At 52.4% G+C, this 19,049-nt stretch overlaps 1 protein-coding gene across 1 annotated transcript; it reads left to right on the top strand.

The window, feature by feature from the left end:
* Positions 1 to 2,137: 2,137 nt before the first annotated feature.
* Positions 2,138 to 11,692, top strand: RBP3 (retinol binding protein 3). The gene is made up of 4 exons (XM_012472634.2): positions 2,138 to 5,331; positions 7,103 to 7,293; positions 9,127 to 9,269; positions 10,918 to 11,692. The coding sequence occupies exons 1-4, from the start codon at positions 2,287 to 2,289 to the stop codon at positions 11,271 to 11,273; spliced, it is 3,735 nt and encodes a 1,244-aa protein (XP_012328057.2). The 5' UTR covers positions 2,138 to 2,286; the 3' UTR covers positions 11,274 to 11,692.
* The last annotated feature ends 7,357 nt before the right edge of the window (positions 11,693 to 19,049 follow it).

The following is a 19,049-nucleotide window of genomic DNA, read 5'->3' as shown; positions in this document are numbered from 1 at the left end:
GCAGGATCTTCCAGTCCCCTTCCAACTCCAAAACTCAGCCCCCAAGATCAAGTGTACTCTCTGAACCCACCCTGGGCCTATAGTTGTCAGGGCCTGGATGGGAAGGTGTAGAGCTCCTGGCTTTCACTCTAGGGACTTACCCAGAACATACTCTCTGCATAAGCTAAGGAGGTAGGCTGCCATCTGCTTACATCCCCCCACTGCCTGGGGGCAAGGACACCCTGGCCCCTAGAGATTGGAGAACTCGAAGGACACAACTTGTCCTTCCATCTGCATGGAAAGCACTGCCTCTCTACCCATGCCCCATCCAACTCAGTCACCCCAGGGACTTGCAACAGACTGATTTTTCTCATGTCACTCCTAAGGCTCCAGGCTAGCCACACAAATCAAGTCCCAGTGACGGGTCCAGACATCCTATCCTGAAACTACATCTTAGTAAGACTCCAGGGGATACTTTCCCCAAAGACAGTCTTATTCCTGCTCTACCCCCAACCCTTTCTGGGTCAGAAGCTCTGCCTGGACTCAAGCAATGGCAGGCAAGTGCCCACTGAGGACACGGAAGTGCATGCTCAGAACTGTGATTTCCCAAGTGGAAGCAGAGGAGAAGGCCCAGCCTTCCCAGCAGACCTAAGGATATACAAGGAGTGCATTCATCAGGAGGTGATGGCGGCACCCCAGCCCTGCCCCATTCTCATAGTAAATCAGGCTCACTTCCATTGGCTGCATATGGTGGAGTGATATGACCATATGTCACTTGAGCATTACACAAATCCTAATGAGCTAAAAATATGTTTGTTTTAGCTAATTGACCTGTTTGGCCTTCATAAAGCAGTTGGTAAACATCCTCAGATAATGATTTCTAAAGAGCGGATTGTGAGTCTCAGCTGTGCAGAGAAAGCCCACGTCCCTGAGCCCACCTTCTCCAGCTGCCTGCTGAGGCACACAGGGGTATCTGCCTGCTGCCCACTCAGCCAAGGCGGTGTTGCTGGAGCCAGCTTGGGACAGCTCTCCCAATGCTCTGCCCTGGCCTTGCGACCACCGTCTGGGCCTTGGTTGTCTGTCTGTTAAGTGAGGGAAATGCCCATCTACAGAGACATTCAGAGGCAAAGCGGGGCTTCCAAGTTCCCACCCCACAGCAGGAATTCTTGCATTTCTACAGCCAGTCAGGTGCAAGCAGCACCCACATTATTTCTATGAGAAATGGCAGGAGCTGGGATCTGAAGGGTCCAGCAGTCCACTGTGCTCCATGCAGATGAGAGGAATGATCGAGATTCCATTTAAAGCCTGGGACCACAGAGACCCAAGACTTCCTGCTTGGTTCTCCCTGCAAACTGCAGGCTGTGGGCTGAGACCTCAAGAAGGAGGAGTCCCCTTTAGCCATTAACTCTCAGAGCTAACCTCATCTGAGCGGGAACACTAGTCCCGTGATGTCTGGAAGGTGGGCACCTCTACACTCCACACATACCTGGTGGTCCAAACATATCATTCCTGGCATTAGAAAGCTGTGGGGGGACCCATCCTTTCCCTGGAGACATTAATAGGACATAGAAATAAATCTCAAGCCCTGAGGCTGATGCCAGCCTCAAACTCAGCCTCTGCACTGTATGGGCCAACTAAGGACTTCTTCCTGCTGCCCCTGCATCTGCCCCTTCTAAAACAATGGGCTTCTATTAGTTACTGAACTCTCGGGCCCGTTTTATGAGCTATGGAACAGAGCTAATATCTAATGCAGAGAACTTACCAGTAATGAGTGCTTCCTACTTGCTGGGTACTGGGACGTGCTTTACACATATTTCCTCATTTAATCTACACATTAAGTAATTAAGATACTTCCCTGAGGCCATGGGAGAGAAAGTGGTAGAACCAGGCCTCCAAGGAGGGCTTGCGGGTTAATAACTGGACTTTGCAAGGCACTGATGGAAACTATCAGCTTGTAAAGGATGGAGCACAGTGCCTGGCATGAGGCAGAAATTCAAAACAATGGCAGTTATTAATATGTGACATGCAGACACAGCACAGCAAGATAAGATGCAATATACGTTCTGGGTCAAACCACCCTGGCCACGCCTCCCCGGTACCCAGGGTTGATGTGCTTGAATTAGACAGGATTAAAGGCTTACTAGAGCTGGAAGCCTTGCCCCCAACTCAAGAGTTTAGCCCCAGACCTTCTGTCCACCAGCTGAGAAGGACAAGGGCGGAAGGCAGCTGCACAGAGCAGGCCCACAGCCTTGCACACAGTCCAGGGAGCTTTTGTGCAGGAGCCAGACCTCCCCCTGGGTCCCCACGATGAGAGAATGGATTCTGCTTTTGTCCATGCTGCTCTGTGGCCTGGCTGGCCCCACACACCTGTTCCAGCCAAGCCTGGTGCTGGACATGGCCAAGGTCCTCTTGGATAACTACTGCTTCCCGGAGAACCTGGTGGGCATGCAGGAAGCCATCCAGCAGGCCATCAAGAGTGACGAGATTCTCAGCATCTCAGATCCACAGACGCTGGCCAGTGTGCTGACAGCCGGGGTGCAGAACTCCCTAAACGACCCTCGCCTGGTCATCTCCTATGAGCCCAGCACCCCCGAACATCCCCTGCAAGTCCCAGCACTCTCCAGCCTCTCAGAAGAGGAACTGCTAGCCTGGCTGCAAAGGGGCCTCCACCATGAGGTTCTGGAAGGTAATGTGGGCTACCTGCGGGTGGACAGCATCCCTGGCCAGGAGGTACTGAGAATTATGGGGGAGTTCCTGGTGGCCCACGTCTGGGGGAAGCTGATGAGCACAGATGCCCTAGTGCTGGATCTCCGGCACTGCGTGGGCGGTCAGGTCTCCGGCATCCCCTACATCATCTCCTACCTGCACTCAGGGGACACTGTCCTGCACGTGGACACTATCTACAACCGCCCCTCCAACACCACCACAGAGATCTGGACCTTGCCCCAGGTCCTGGGAGAAAGGTATGGTGCAGACAAGGATGTAGTGGTCCTCACCAGCAGTCACACCAGGGGTGTGGCCGAGGACATCGCGCACATCCTCAAGCAGATGCGCAGGGCAATCGTGGTGGGCGAGCGGACTGCTGGGGGGGCCCTGGACCTCCAGAAGCTGAGGATAGGTGAGTCCGACTTCTTCTTCACTGTGCCCGTGTCCAGGTCCCTGGGACCCCTGGGCGGAGGCAGCCAGACGTGGGAGGGCAGCGGGGTGCTGCCTTGTGTGGGGACGCCAGCCGAGCAGGCCCTGGAGAAAGCCGTGGCCATCCTCGCTCTGCGCAGTGCCCTTCCAGGGGTGGTCCACTGCCTTCAGCAGTTACTGAAGGACTATTACACGCTGGTGGACCACGTGCCCACCCTGTTGCAGCACCTGGCCAGCATGGACTTCTCCACGGTGGTCTCCGAGGAAGATCTGGTCACCAAGCTCAATGCCGGCCTGCAGGCTGCATCTGAGGATCCCAGGCTCCTGGTGCGAGCCATTAGGCCCGGAGAAACCCCTTCTGGGCCCGACGCTGCAGCCGAAGACCCACCAGGGGCAGCCCCAGAGTTGCCTGAGGACGAGGCTCTCCGGCAAGCACTGGTGAACTCCGTGTTCCAGGTGTCGGTGCTGCCGGGCAATGTGGGCTACCTGCGCTTTGACAGTTTTGCTGACGCCTCCGTGCTGGGAGTGTTGGCCCCATATGTCCTGCGCCAGGTGTGGGAGCCGCTACAGGACACGGAGCACCTCATCATGGACCTGCGCCACAACCCCGGAGGGCCATCCTCGGCTGTGCCTCTGCTCCTCTCCTACTTCCAGGGCCCTGAGGCCGGTCCCGTGCATCTCTTCACCACCTACGATCGCCGCACCAATGTCACACAGGAGCACTTCAGCCACGTGGAACTGCCGGGCCCACGCTACAGCACTCAGCGTGGGGTGTATCTGCTCACCAGCCACCGCACAGCCACGGCCGCAGAGGAGTTCGCCTTCCTCATGCAGTCGCTGGGCTGGGCCACGCTGGTGGGTGAGATCACCGCGGGCAACCTGCTGCACACCCGCACGGTGCCGTTGCTGGACACACCCGAGGGCAGCCTCACGCTCACTGTGCCAGTGCTCACCTTCATCGACAATCACGGTGAGGCGTGGCTGGGCGGTGGAGTGGTGCCTGATGCCATCGTGCTGGCCGAGGAGGCCCTGGATAAAGCCCAGGAAGTGCTGGAGTTCCACCAGAGCCTAGGGGCCTTGGTGGAGGGCACGGGGCACCTGCTGGAGGCCCACTACGGTCAGCCAGAGGTCGTGGGGCAGACGACTGCTCTGCTGCAAGCCAAGCTGGCCCAGGGTGCCTACCGCACAGCTGTCGACTTGGAGTCTCTGGCCTCCCAGCTCACGGCGGACCTGCAGGAGGTGTCTGGGGACCACCGCCTGCTAGTGTTCCACAGCCCTGATGAGCTGGTGGTAGAAGAGGCACCCCCACCACCCCCTGCTGTCCCCTCGCCAGAGGAGCTCACCTATCTTATTGAGGCCCTCTTCAAGACAGAAGTGCTGCCCGGCCAGCTGGGCTACCTGCGTTTTGACGCCATGGCTGAACTGGAGACAGTGAAGGCTGTTGGGCCACAGCTGGTGCGGCTGGTGTGGCAGCAGCTGGTAGACACAGCTGCGCTGGTGGTCGACCTGCGCTACAACCCTGGCAGCTACTCCACAGCCATCCCGCTGCTCTGTTCCTACTTCTTTGAGGCAGAGCCTCGCCGGCACCTGTATTCTGTCTTTGACAGGGCCACCTCGAAGGTCATGGAGGTGTGGACCCTGCCCCAGGTCGCTGGCCAGCGCTACGGCTCACACAAGGACCTCTACATCCTGATGAGCCACACTAGTGGCTCTGCGGCTGAGGCCTTTGCACACACCATGCAGGACCTGCAGCGGGCCACGGTCATTGGGGAGCCCACAGCTGGAGGGGCACTCTCTGTGGGCATCTACCAGGTGGGCAGCAGCCCCTTATATGCATCCATGCCCACCCAGATGGCCCTGAGTGCCACCACGGGCAAAGCCTGGGACCTGGCTGGCGTGGAGCCTGACATCACTGTGCCCATGAGCGAAGCCCTTTCTACAGCCCAGGACATAGTGGCTCTGCGTGCCAAGGTGCCCACGGTGCTGCAGACAGCTGGGAAGCTGGTGGCCGATAACTACGCCTCCCCCGAGCTGGGGGCCAAGGTGGCTGCCGAACTGAGCGGTCTGCAGAGCCGCTACTCCAGGGTGACCTCAGAAGTGGCCCTGGCCGAGATCCTGGGGGCTGACCTGCAGATGCTCTCTGGAGACCCACACCTGAAGGCAGCCCATATCCCTGAGAATGCCAAGGACCGCATTCCTGGAATTGTGCCCATGCAGGTGAGACCCAAGGGAGACCTGGCCGGGCCCAGTCCTGGGAGTGAGTTGACCTGTCGTTTGCACATGCAGGGCTCTGTGCACAATGCGTGACAATGGCTTTTAGATTTGTTCTCATGCTTAAGTTGTGGCCAGTTGAGTCCTTTCCTCTTTCCATCCACTGTTCCATCCACTCTCTGGGACCCTGGTGCTGCTGTAGAACCTCCGTAGAACATTCATGTTAGGTTGGTGTGAAAGTACTTTCAATTGCAAAACCCACAATTACTTTTGCATCAACCTCACGGGAAGCCAGTTTGGAAGCCCCGGGGATAGACAGAGTTTCAGCCTTGGCTGGGTGGAAGGTGAGCGTTGGCGGGGCTTCTCATCGTCAGTGTGGGGAAGAGGCCAACACGTGGCAGAGGTGGCGGTGGGCTTCACCGCGTGCCCCACCGCAGGCCGAGAGCTCCTCCCGGGCAGCACTCACTCCACGCTGTTCTCCTACCTGTGGCTTTGCTGCATTGTCACAGTTGGGCAGGGCAGCATGTGTCATGAATCCCTTGCAAGGAGGGTCTGAGACTGGGGTTGGGTGCAGGCAGTTTGTCTGGGAGGTGGTTGCTGAAGCAGGTGTGAAGGAGGGAGCAGGGAGAGTGAGATAGGAAGGTGACAGGCAGGTCCCTCAAAGCTGTTCTGCTGAAGCCAGGACGCTGACAAGTGTGGGGATGCTCCCAGGCACAGTTCTCTGCAGGCGGGCCCCAGGGCTCCTGTCCCGCTTTGGCCAAGAGTTGCCCTGAGGACATAACTCGGGGTGGGGCAGGCTCCCCTCTCTTGGAGAAGGCCTGAGCTGAGGGTGGAAAGACAGGATGGTGCTGTGGGAGAGCCTGTCAGTGGGGCCAGGTGCAGCTGAAATCAGAGGGGGCTGAGAGTGCCAACGGCATCTGCTACAGAATTCTCATCCCCATTTTGCATAACTGAGGCCCAGAGAGGTGCAGAGGGGAGTGGCCTGGAGCCAGAGAGCTGTGACTGAAGGCAGGGCAGGGCCTGGAGGGCAGTGTCTCTGTCAGCACAGGCTCCTTGCCCCAGTCCAGCTCACCAAGTCCTGCCGCCCTCCCGCAGCCTTAGAGAGGGAGGAAGAGGTGCATCCACATGGAAGTAGCCTGTGCTAGGCTTTCAGAATACCCAGTTTCCAAATTAATTGCTTCTTCCTTTCTGGTATAGCCAAGGTTCACAATTTGGAGTCAGATGTGGATTCAGATTCTGGCTCCACCACTTATTGACTGTGTAACCTGGGACTAGTTACTTAATCTCACTGTGCTTCAGTTTTTCCGTGGAAAAGATGGGGATCATGTTATCTCCTGTACAGGTGGCTGTGAGGATGACGATAAGCTCTGCAAAGTGCTTAGTACAGGGCCAGGCACCTGTTAAAGGTAACTAACATCTTCCAATCCTGCCCCAGTGGAGGGGAAGATAAGCTTAGAGATGTTGGGAAGTATCTGGCGAGGTTGGACGAATCAGAGAGGAGACCATTCCTGGGCCTTCCAGCTCTGAACACCAGAGCAGACAGGAGCATCCTCTGCAAGGAGGCTTCCCATGGATCACACATGTCCCAGTGGCATGTCACATCCCAGACATGCCACTGGGAAAGTCCCGGGTGCCTACTGACTCCTTCAGAAATGTCAGTTCCTGTCCCATGCCCTTAATATTTCCCATGACATAAAGGCGATCCATGGCACCTGCTTTCCTGGGCTCGAAAACCGGCTGCCCTCCTGACACTGAGCAGGACCTCCAACTCTTGCAGATCCCTTCCCCTGAAGTCTTTGAAGAGCTGATCAAGTTTTCCTTCCACACTAACGTGCTTGAGGACAACATCGGCTACTTGAGGTTCGACATGTTTGGGGACAGTGAGCTGCTCACCCAGGTCTCCACGCTGCTGGTGGAGCACATCTGGAAGAAGATCATGCACACGGATGCCATGATCCTCGACATGAGGTCAGTGGCCAGGGCTCGCTGCTTCCCAGCCGCGCCGCAGGACCACCAGGGGGCGATCAAAACTATGGGCCACTGCAGGGAACAATAAGGACCCTGCAACAAGGCAGAGCACTTGAGGGAGCCGGCCTCCTGCCTATCAGGGCTCCAACCAGCTAGCCCAGGGGTTCTGGTTTCATTGCAGGTGGGGCCCAGCACTAGTAGTTTTTGCAAGCTTCTCCAATGATTCCAAGGTGCATTCCAGGTTGAAAACTGCCCCCAAATTTGCCTGGTCATAGGATTCAGTGGGGAGGAGAGGAAGGAGATATTAAAAACACTGATTCCTGGGCCCCACTCCACCCTTACTGAGTCAGAAACTCCAGTGAACAGGCCCAATAATCTGTATTTGACAGGCATCCCAGTTGATTCTGATGGTCAGTGGCATGTGGGACAGCCAGGTCCCCCACCTGGGAGTGCACCTCACATCATACAAATTCAACTCATGACAACCCCGGCCACATGAATCATACATGCAGAATTTGGAAATCACACGGGGAGAATTTGGAAATTAATCACTACTGTGATCAAAAGAATTCTTTGCATCACCAAATGATTGTCGGAAGGATGTCTTCAACTAGCCACGTCCCCTTTGTTTCTGTAAAAATGTGCCTCATATGTCATGAGTTCACATCATAGACCAGGGGTAGGAGGTGGATGAGCACCCTCAGGCAGTGGCCAGGCCCGGCATCCTGTAACTCCAGGGTCCATTGGTGGACGTGCCCTGGCACCCTCTATGGGCAGGCTGCCCTCCTTAGACGGGACAGTCCCACTCTCCCCTGTTGTCTGAAAGAAGTGGCAGAGAGTGGCAGGGCAGAGGCATTCACCCAGTTCTAGTTCTCTGGCCCTCAGAGCTCACTCACATGCTTCTAAGCAGTCACTAGGTGGCTCTCGGTCCTTCACAGGCTGCTTCTCCTCCCTGGGAGATAAAACAGTCGCCCTGGCTCCAGTTTTGTGCGTGTTCACAGTCTGAGCTTGAGGCTCCTGTGGTGTCTGATCATTTTATTCTTTAGAAGTTGTTGAGCACCCAAATGATACTCATGCTAAGTCCCTTTCTTCTGAATATGCCGTTTACACTTTTTAAAGAGGAGATGGTCCCAGCCTACAAGCGCACGTTGCTTAAAGACCCTTCCACCCCTGAGGTTTGTTTGGAGGTTCAGACACTGACATCACAGACCCCGAACCCAGCCAGGCCATCCCAGACCATCAACCGGACGAGGCTCCTTGACATATCACTAGCCCAGTGGGGAGATAGGGGCCTGATGAGGCCACACAGTGGGACAAATCTAAATGGCCTAGGAGAAATCCAGGCTTCCTCACTCCCAATGCAGTTCCACAAGCCTGAAGACTTCAACACACTAAGTGCCCTGTTAAGACACCTGAACTAAGACAGCTGGTAGGTGTCATAAAACTGTCACAGAATGCAACTAGGAAGAACAATGTTTCCCAAAATGTGTTCCACTCATAGGCAGATATGGGTGCAGGGGAGCAGTCCATGGTCAATAAATGAGAAAAATTTATTTTCTGACCACAGGACTTGTCAGGGCCTTTAATATATTAACGCATATTAATTATATAGCAGAAGGGAAGGATATGGTATTCTGTATTTTCTAAACATATTTGAAAACATATTCCAAGAGGCTAGAACTCTTGGAAATACTCTGGAAAATGCTAACCTATGGAATTCTTCTTCCAAGAATTAGAACCCTCCATGGGTCAAAGATCCCGGCCTCCCCAAGGGGCACAGAGGGCCTCACTGTGAGCTCAGCCCCTGAACAGCCTCCACTTCCCATCCCTCAGGTTCAACATCGGTGGCCCCATATCCTCCATCCCCATCTTGTGCTCCTACTTCTTTGATGAAGGCCCTCTGGTTCTGCTAGACAAGATCTACAGCCGGCCTGATGACTCCATCAGTGAACTCTGGACACATGCCCAGGTCGTAGGTATGTGGAGAAGCCTTCCCCTTCCTGCCGTCATTCTAGAAGCTTCTGGGAAACCAGGGAAAGACAGCTTGAGTGTAGGTAAAAGTCATAGTAACTGGAATGTAAGGCTCTGTCCTAGTCCAAGCACTAGATGCTGATGATCCTGAATCCCTGCAAAGCATGTATCACTATCCACGTTTTCTAGAGGGAAAAAAAAAGTGAGGATTGACTAGGTCAAGTATCTTTTCTAGGGTCACGCAGCTAATAAGTGGAAGCCAAAATGTGAATATTAGTTTGTCTAATACCAACATTTCCCCCAGTCTCAGCACCATAATCACCAGCCTGCAGGACAAATGCATAACTTGAAGGATTCTCCTCGCCCCTCACCAAACCCAGCGGGCACTTCCCGTGCTCACCATACTTGAACTCTCAGCCGCAGTGCCACGCACTTACCTGGAAAGGTCCTGATGCTGATGGGGCTTCTGTTCCCTGCCGTGGACCCAGAGCAGTGGCTACAGGGGCAAAGTCGGCCCTGAGCTTTACAGAACCATGACTCTCAAAGCCCCATTCCAGGGTGGATGGCCTCCATCTATCTTCCCTGCCCAGTGTGCTGAACCAAGGAACCTGTGCTCCTATCCAACAAGAAAGGACTGGAGAGACTGATGGGGGTGTGCCTATGACCAGAGGAACACCCCACCATTTTCACGTCCATGCTTTTGTAATGCACAGGCGTTTTGCTGTAGCTTCTAGGACGTACATACAATAATATTATAAAATGTAAATACAAATCAGAACCAGGTGAATTTTAAATTCAAATCTATCTTCAAGACTGGAAGTTAAAGATAGACTCAGTTCTATAGACCGTGAGGTCCCAGAACTACGAGGTCCAATATGAGAGCCACAAGCCACCTGCGGCCACCAAACATTTGAAATGTGACTCTCCAAAGTTGAGATGTGCTGGAGGTGTAAAGAGCATTCCAGATTTTGAAGACATTATGGAAAAAAGAAAAGAAAAGGAAATACTTCATTCGTATTTTATTTGATTACATTTTGAAATAAATGTATTTTGGATACATTGGCTTAAACAAAACATGACTAAAATTAATGCCACAGGTTCCTTTTGCTTGCTTAACATGGCTACTAGGGAACCTAAAATGACATCTATGGCCAGCATTCTGGCTCATGTTACATTCCTGTTGGACAGCGCTGTCCTGGAGGGTTGTTCTTATGACATCACAAATTGGGCTTTTCTGAGTCCAGCGTAACGAGGAGGTCCGGTCAGTTTAGGTGTTCTCATTATTTATGAAGAGAGAACACATGGCTTCCTAGTCCGGACATTATGTGCATGATCCTGAATCCCTGCAAAGCATGTGTCAGTATGCCCATTTTCTAGAGGGAAAAAAAGGGGGACTAGATCAAGCCTTTCCTATTACCTGGCATAAAAGAGCCGTCGTTGGGAGTTGTCAAGCACTGAAATCCTTGTGACTGGGCACGCATTCTTGTTTCCATGTTACAGATGCAGAAATCAAGGCTCAGAGGAGCCAAGTGGCTCGCAAGTAGACACAAGGACACAGACCTAGAGTCCAGGGCCTCCTCCCTCATTGAAGGTCCAGGCAGGATAGAGAAGTCCTGGCCTGATCCCCATCCTGAAGGGCCTTCTGTCTTCCAGGTGAACGCTACGGCTCCAAGAAGAGCATAGTCATTCTGACCAGCAGTGTGACGGCTGGCACAGCGGAGGAGTTCACCTACATCATGAAGAGGCTGGGCCGGGCCCTGGTCATCGGGGAGGTGACCAGCGGGGGCTGCCAGCCACCGCAGACCTACCACGTGGATGACACCAACCTCTACCTCACTATCCCCACTGCCCGTTCTGTGGGGGCCTCGGATGGCAGCTCCTGGGAAGGGGTGGGGGTGACACCCCATGTGGTTGTCCCTGCAGAAGAGGCTCTTGCCAAGGCCAAGGAGATGCTCCAGCAAAACCAGCTGAGGGTGAAGCGGAGCCCAGGCCTGCAGAGCCACCTGTAGAGAGGGGCCACATAGGCAGAGCCCCAGGGCAGACGGAGCCTCTGGGCCACACACCAAGGGCACTCCCAAAGATGGCCTGGCCTGAGGTTCCCAGGGGCAGCAAAGGGGCCTGCTGAGCTCCAGTTATGCTAGAGCTGGAGGTGTATACACACACACACACACACACACACACGTATATACACATATATATGTGTATGTATATATACCTATATATATATATATGCCTTTCCAATAACCCCCTAAATTTTAACAAAGATTCCTTCTAAGTGGTAGAATTCGGGTTGGTATTTTTACCTCTCTTCTTAATACTTTGCTCTTTTTCTTAAATACTCATAATGTGCATATATTATTATTTTCAGATACAGCTGTCATTATTCCAAAATATAAAATAAAGATGATAAAACAAATTACATAACTGAGCCATTACCCATAACTTGGTGATCACTAGTGGTTGTTAAAGCTCCTTTTTCCATGGGTTTTTCTTTCACATCATTTAGGTCTTCCGGATCTACCCTGCTGGCTTCTATGGACCACTGATTTTGTTTGAGATGTGGTGCTAGATGCTGTGGGGTCAGCAGGTAGCAAAGATCCTGTGGGTCTTAAATAGGGAAAGGGCTGGCGTAGCCCTTCTGCTGGTGATATACATACGCTGGCTGTGTCTCTTCTGAGCCTCACTCTGGCTGCATGGCCAGCCACTCTCATCTTCTACCCAGGAGCCAGCTGAGACGCAGGCAAACTCTGCAGCTCACCCAGGATCACACATCCAGCACAGTGGACCTGTGTTCTCCTTCAGGCCACCCAAATTTGCAGCACCTTTGGATGTTCAGAGAATCACTGCCCATAGGAGTCGGTAGGAAACAGTGATGTCAGCCCCGCCTGGGTGGGAAATCAGCCTAGCCACTTCCCAGCTAAGTGGCTCTGAGGAATTTGCTTCACCTCTCTGGGCATCAGTTTCTTCATCTGTTCAATGGGAGAAATAATACTGCACTTGGGGTTGTAAGAATGAAGTGAATTAATCCAGTGCCCAGCCAATGTTAGCTGTCATAATTTCTCCACCACAAAGCTGAACACCCTGGATGCCCACTTTTCCAGCCCTTCTGGCAGTAGGGCACGGGCATGTGGTCATAAGACCATAAGCCTTGGTCATCCAGAGGCTCCTGTGCAAGAGGTTTAATCTGGAGCAAGTGGCCAGGGAGCCTGGGCAGTGGCCGTCTACTAGAAACCTAGTGTACAGGGACAGCACAGCCGTGCCCTGTGCTGAGCAGGGACAGCAGCAGCATGCTCAAGAGGTACTTCTGGGCTTCCTAGTGTGACTGTGGCTGTGGTCCTGACGGAGTGACCCATTGTCCCTACCCACTGCCTGGCCAAGTCCCCCAGCCCACCCATCCAGGACTAGGCACCATCCTGGCTCCTTCATGACATCCCCGCCTGCTTCCATCCACCAAAGACTTCATTTTTCTTTAATGAACAGCACAGTCTGGTGTAGCTGGTTAAAGGGTAGGTGGAATCTGAACCCATCTCTGTCCAGTTCCAAATATCCTTCCGTTTCCACCACATCATGAAGAGGCGCTGGGCCTGGTCTGGAAAGGGGGTTTGAGACAGAGAGGAGCGGAAGTCCTCTGCATAGCAAAGCGCAGGCTCAGCCTTCCTAAATGCAAGCCTTCCTGCACTGTTACCTGCTTGCAGGCACAAGACTGGAGAAAAAGGAAAAGGAAAACAAAATCCTATCAGCCCTCTTTTCTGGTGGGAGACCCAGATGGCCGACAGCTGCCTAGAAGTCTCTGTTTAGACGAGCCCTGGAACCCTTCAACTCTCTATGCCCTGGTCTGGGCTCACGGTCTGCACCCTGCCCAACCCTGCTTGCCTCCAGCTCACACCTTGCACACAGCCACAGCTCCCTCCAGACACTCAGACTCCCTCTTTTCTGCCCCCTACACCTTTCACCCAGTGTCTACCAATGATCGGTACCCAAGGTAAATTAATACCTGAGTTAACATCACTCTGCTCTGCAACTAGCCTGCCATCTTCTTTCCCTCATCTTAGGGTTCCAGTTTTGTGCCTAAATCTCTGACACAGCCTCCTGCCCCATCTCTGTGCCCTGGCCTGCAGCTAGGGGCTCATCTTCACTGGAAAGGCATTGTTAGGTGATGGAGACACTTTTGGAAGGTCATATTTATCTGTCCTTCTTGCAGATGTGGTGGAGAGGTAAGTCACCCAGGACCAAGCAGGGGTTGGCATCCAGGGGTGCTGGAGTGCTCCCAGGAGTCAGCTGAGCCCTGCTGTGACAGCATGTGTAATAAATGGATTATAAAAGCCCTGGCAGGGACTCAAAGCTGGCTCTCTGGGGCAAGACAGGCTTAGGAGCTTCCCTATTGTTCACCATCAAAGCCCAGGCCACACTCTGGGCAGCCAAGTCACAGGGTCATTGGGTGGAGAAAGGAACTCAAGGTATACTGGGCCCATCTCTTCCTGCCTTTCTGTCTTCTCCAGGAGCAGATCTTGAGGATGCCAGTCCAGCCGCAGGGTAAGTGGTGGAAACAGAGCAGTCTCAGACCTGTTCCCCAGCACCAGAGAAGACCTGTGGACCAGATCTTAGAGCAGGGGTAGGGCATGGGCACAGTCCACTCAAGGGCATCTTTGCAGTCTCACCAGAAACTGACAGCACAGAGCTGGGGGGCATGATGGAGGTGGTGACTGGGTGCTGGGGCTCATGTCTAGGTGCTCTTGGTCAGCAACAAGCCATGCCTCTGCCAGGCTCTGTAAGGAGAGGAAGGAAAAGGTGACCTTCACGTCCAAGTCCTTGCTGGAGAAGCAGTCACCCTCTCCAGGGAAGGAAGGACCAGGGAGTACTGCAGTGATATGCTTCATCCAAAGGGAGTGCTAAGGGACCAGGTGGGGACCCCTGCAGGCCTCCTGCTTTCAGGCTGGGCTGAAGCACTGTGGAAGGAGCCCATCTCTTCTTCTCTCTCACCCTCCTCTTCCTGCATCCATGCGTCTGCCCCGCACAGGCCCACATGGTAGATGGCTCTGACTGTGACAGAGGAACCTGGCTACCCACGCAGCTGCGATGCAGTGAGACCATGTGACTCAGAAAAAAAAGCAATGCAGCCAGGTCACACTCTGGGCCAGGAAACCTGCCTCCAAGGTCCCCACCCGGGGGCACCCACCTCCCACCTCCTGCTTCCTATGGGATTTAGCTGCCACCTGGCTTAGGCACCCTCTCTGCTTTGCCGACCAGAGCAGCTGGCACTAAAAATAGCCTCCTAATCCAAGCAGCTTAGAATAGCAATGGGATCAGACGACACAGGCTTCCTCCGACTTGCCCCAGGAAAACACGAGATGGGAAGATGGATGGAAAGAAAATGTTAGAGAACCTATCCGATCCTCCCTGCAGGCACTGCCTCCCCAACCCCCTTTCAAAACCGATTTCCGGGCCGGGCATGGTGGCTCACGCCTGTAATCCCAGCACTTTGGGAGACTGAGGTGGGCAGATCACCTGAGGTCAGGAGTTCAAAACCAGCCTGGCCAACATGGTGAAATCCCATCTCTGCAAAAATACAAAAATTAGCTGGGCGTGATGCCGGGTGCCTGTAATCCCAGCTACTTGGAAGGCTGAGGCAAGAGAATCACTTGAACCTGGGAGGCTGAAGTTGCAGTTAGCTGAGATCATGCCATTGCACTCTAGCCTGGGCAACAGAGCAAGACACTGTCTCAAAAAAAAGAAAAAAAAATCAAAAAACAAAACAAAACAAAACAAAAGGTTTCTGAAACTTCTCTCCTAGGAAGAGTCACAACCCAACACGTGTTAGAGAACGGTTTATTTTTCAAATAAAGGATTTGTTCTGTGAGGTTCTGATCTTGCTATGCAGTCTGTAGACCTACCACAGGACTCCTAAAACCACAAAATTAGGTAAATGACAAGGGTATGTGAATCTCTCTCTGAAGGGAAGTGGCCTGCAGGAAGGCCTGCTGCATCCAGATGGCGCCATCACTTTCCAAGGGAATGAGGATGCAAGCCTGGCCTGGGGGCTACTCTGGCTGACTTTCACCCCTGGAAAGGGCTCTCTCTCCAGGCTCACAGGAACAAGGTTGTATGGCTGAGATTACACACGCCAGGCCCAGCACTGGCCTGTTCCAAAGCTGGGAGCACAGAAGAGTTAAGGGTCACCAGCTGGTGGCGTCCCTGCACCATCGCCACCACTGACATGCTACCATGAATCCCTGCCACTGTGGCCATCCATCAGTGTTTACAAAACCAGAGTCAGCTGACAACGAATTTCATATAAAGACCTGAACTCTGGCCTTTCTTGAGGCCTGCATCCAGCCTGGCTGCACAGTCTTCACCCAGGCACCTGAGCTCCCCACCATCACCACTTCCAGGCAGCCCCAGCCACTCATTCGCCTACTTCAGTGCATCCCTGGCCTAGAGATGCAGGAATTGGTAAGAAGTTGGATTCTAGGAGCCCACCTTTGTTGTGGTTTTATTTCTCTCCCAGGTAAAAACAGAAAGAAAACTTGACCTTTGTTAAAATTGAGAACCGAAATGAATCTGAATTCAGAATGTCTTAGTTTAGCCTCATTAGCATTTTGGTGGAGGACTTTTGTAAATCTGAATTGAATGGCTGCCACTGGGAGATAATTTATGAAGATGGAATTTGCCATGTTTCCAGCTACTGTAGACAGTTTCCCTCCTCTGTTCCATGAGGTCAGCCAAGGCTTCCTGCTTATCGACTCAGTGTCTTCAATTCACATAATTTCCAACAGCTTTGCCAGAAAGCTACCATGGCCCTAGATACTAGGAGAGTAGAGGATAGAGGCAAAGCCAGCCAGAACAGTAAGGGGACACCCTGGGGCACCAAGTGACAGGGTACAATCTTGAGGTGGGGCATTGAGGAGCTTCTGTGAGCTTGGAGACAGGTTAAGAATTCAACAGTGACAGGGTGCATATCTCACCAGGACCACAGGATGGGGTGCTGAGCTGATTCAATTAGACATACAGAATTCAAGGAATGTGGTAATTCTTACCCAGGATTGTAAAATTCATACGTGCTGATGTGATATATTGTGGCAACATCGCATGCTGACTCTTAACTGGCATATAGAAGGTGACTGCCTAGTCCATTTGGGCTGAATAACAAAATACCATAAACTCGGTGACTTACAAACAAGAGAAATTCATTGCTCACAGTTCTAGAGGTGGGGACGTCCCAGATCAAGGCACCAGCAGCTTTGGGGTTTGGTGCCATCTTCCTAGTTGGGAGATGCAAATTTCAACTGCATTTTCACATGGTGGAAGCAGGGAACTAGCTCTCTGTGGTTTATTTTTTATTTATGTTTTAGAAACAGGGTCTCACTCTGATGCTTAGGCTGGAATGCAGTTGGCACAATCATAGCTCACTGCAGTCTTAAACTCCTGAGTTCAAGTAACCATCCCCCATACCCCACCCATCTCAGCCTCCTGAGTAGCTGGGACTACAGGCACACACCACCATATTCAGCTAATTTTTTTTTTTTTTTTTTTTTTTTGGTAGAGAGGGGTGTCTCACTGTGTTGTCCAGACTGGTCTCACTCTCCTATCCTTGAGCGATCTTCCCACCTCAGCCCCCCAAAGTGCTAGGATTATGGGCATAAGCTGCTGTGCCAAACCAGGGGGCTTTCTTTTGTAAGGGCACTAATCCCAACCTCTTAAAAGCCCCACCTTCTAATTCCATTACCTTGGGGATTAGAATTTTAAATAAATTCTGGGAGACACAAACATTCAGACCATAGCAGTGGTGGAGAGAGTTGGGCAAAGCCATGATAGAATGTGTCTGCTCTCCAGTAGACACAGGAGGGCAGAAGTGAAAAAGGGCTAAGAGAGGATTTGACTCCCAAAGAGACTCTGGGAACCCAGCCTGGTGATAATTAGGAACCGCAACATTAACAAGCTGTAAACTGATCACTTCCATAAATCACTTCTGAGTTTGTCCATTTAAATGACTTTAAGCAATTTGGATCTTCATCCATTTTTACCAAAATTAACTCTATCTTTAAAATCAGAGTTGGAGGAAGATAGTTGTTTTTCATAACTTCAAATTTTCCTAAATGCCTATCCTGCTTGGGAATGGTATAACTGGTCAGGGTTAGTAATAATTACATGTGAGGCCATTCTATTCACGTGCAATGGAAACCGTCACTTGGCCTAGCTGAGGCTCCTTGTGGATTGTGGATGGGGCAAGGTCCAGACCTCTCAGTGGTTCTAACCTTGACCTCACTACCACTTGCCCTGCTATGCTGGGCACATCAGCTCATGTCTGTGGACCTCAAAGTCCAATATTATACAGTGAGGAGATGGTCTAGAAATCTAAAATCCCTTCAGTTCTAAGTGTCTATCATGTCTTGTCACATTTCTGCCTTTCAAAGAGATTTCACAGAAATTACGAACCAATCCGTGAAGCCAGAGAAGGACAATTGTGCACACCGTTTGACAGATCCTATGATTCTCCTGAGAAGCTGATTTGAGATGTGGCAAGAGCCAGGCCAAAACCAGGCATCTCACTCATTCATTCATTTATTCATTCATTCATTCAACAAATGTCTGTTGAACACCTACTACGTGCCTACATTTCTCCAGATGCCAGCAACATCGCAGGTAAAAAACCCAGCAATAATCTCTCACAGAGCTTACATTCTAGTGACGGGAGACAGGGTAAATAAGATAAATCAGTGAAAGACTTGGTGTGCAAGATAGTGAAAGTGCTGGAGAGAAGGCGATAGGAAAGTGTGTGTGCACAAGTAGCAGGTGTGAGTTGAAATTTGAGACAGGGAGCCTACACCTGCTGCTGTCCCAGTTCCTAAACCATCTACAGTGCCACATGACCACACTGGGCTGAGCAGACAGGTGACAGGCTGAAAAGGACATGAGCTCAATCTGGGGTCCTAGAGTCTTATTCTGGCACGGCTGCTCCTGAGCCTATGGTCTTACGAACGTCCTTGACCTCTTGGAGCTTAACGTCATCTGCAGTACAGTGGGAATTATTAAAAACAATCTGCCTCCCAGCTGCTGTGTGTCAAATTCATAGTGTGGGGCCTCATGCCGAGGCCGAGTTGCCCTTTCCTGCCTCACCTGGGACAGCACAGTGGGAGGCTCTCGTAGCTTCACCTGCCTTCTGTGCTCAGCCTCTCGGTGTGTAAATTACACCCCAACATAGCACCTAAAGGGGCTGGCAAGGCTGAGCTTTCCTTGTCTTTTCTCAGAGAGCAAAGGACCTCCCAGTGTCGCTGTGAGAATGAAGATGCTTCATTGGCACCTGCAGGGAGCACCCTGCCCTTTTCTAGATGTGGAAGACAATGAACTCAGAAGGTCCAGGCTCCCTCCTCCAGACCACGCTCCCCACTGCAGCTGAAGAGCATCCCCAGTGCCTCTCCAAGCCAAGCACTCAGTACCCTTTATCCAAACCACTCTCCTGTGAGGCCCTCCTACCCCTGCCCCTCCGTTTCCTCTCCTCACACCCTGACACATTTGCAGACTCTGGACTGGTCTTTCTCCCCAGCCACTGCTCTGCTGCCTACATCACAAAATCACCAGCATGTACTTGTCTTTGAGGCTGAGCCAGGGATGCTGAATAAATGAATGGAAATGGACCCACTCACTCAATCCCTTGCCAGACCAGGGAGACAGGGTGAGTGAAGGAAGCTTAGCACATATGGAGCATTCCAGCTGCACGGCAGCCCCCCGGTACCCTCCATAGCCAAAGGAAGAGTACACACATATTCAGACCCAGCTTCTCACACATA

This window comes from Aotus nancymaae, unplaced genomic scaffold (assembly GCF_030222135.1).
Source record: "Aotus nancymaae isolate 86718 unplaced genomic scaffold, 86718_ANA_hifiasm-v0.15.2.pri h1tg000010l, whole genome shotgun sequence".
Lineage (NCBI taxonomy): Eukaryota > Metazoa > Chordata > Mammalia > Primates > Aotidae > Aotus > Aotus nancymaae.
The sequence above is the reverse complement of the archived record's forward strand: the minus strand, read 5'-3'. Positions and strand labels throughout refer to the sequence as shown.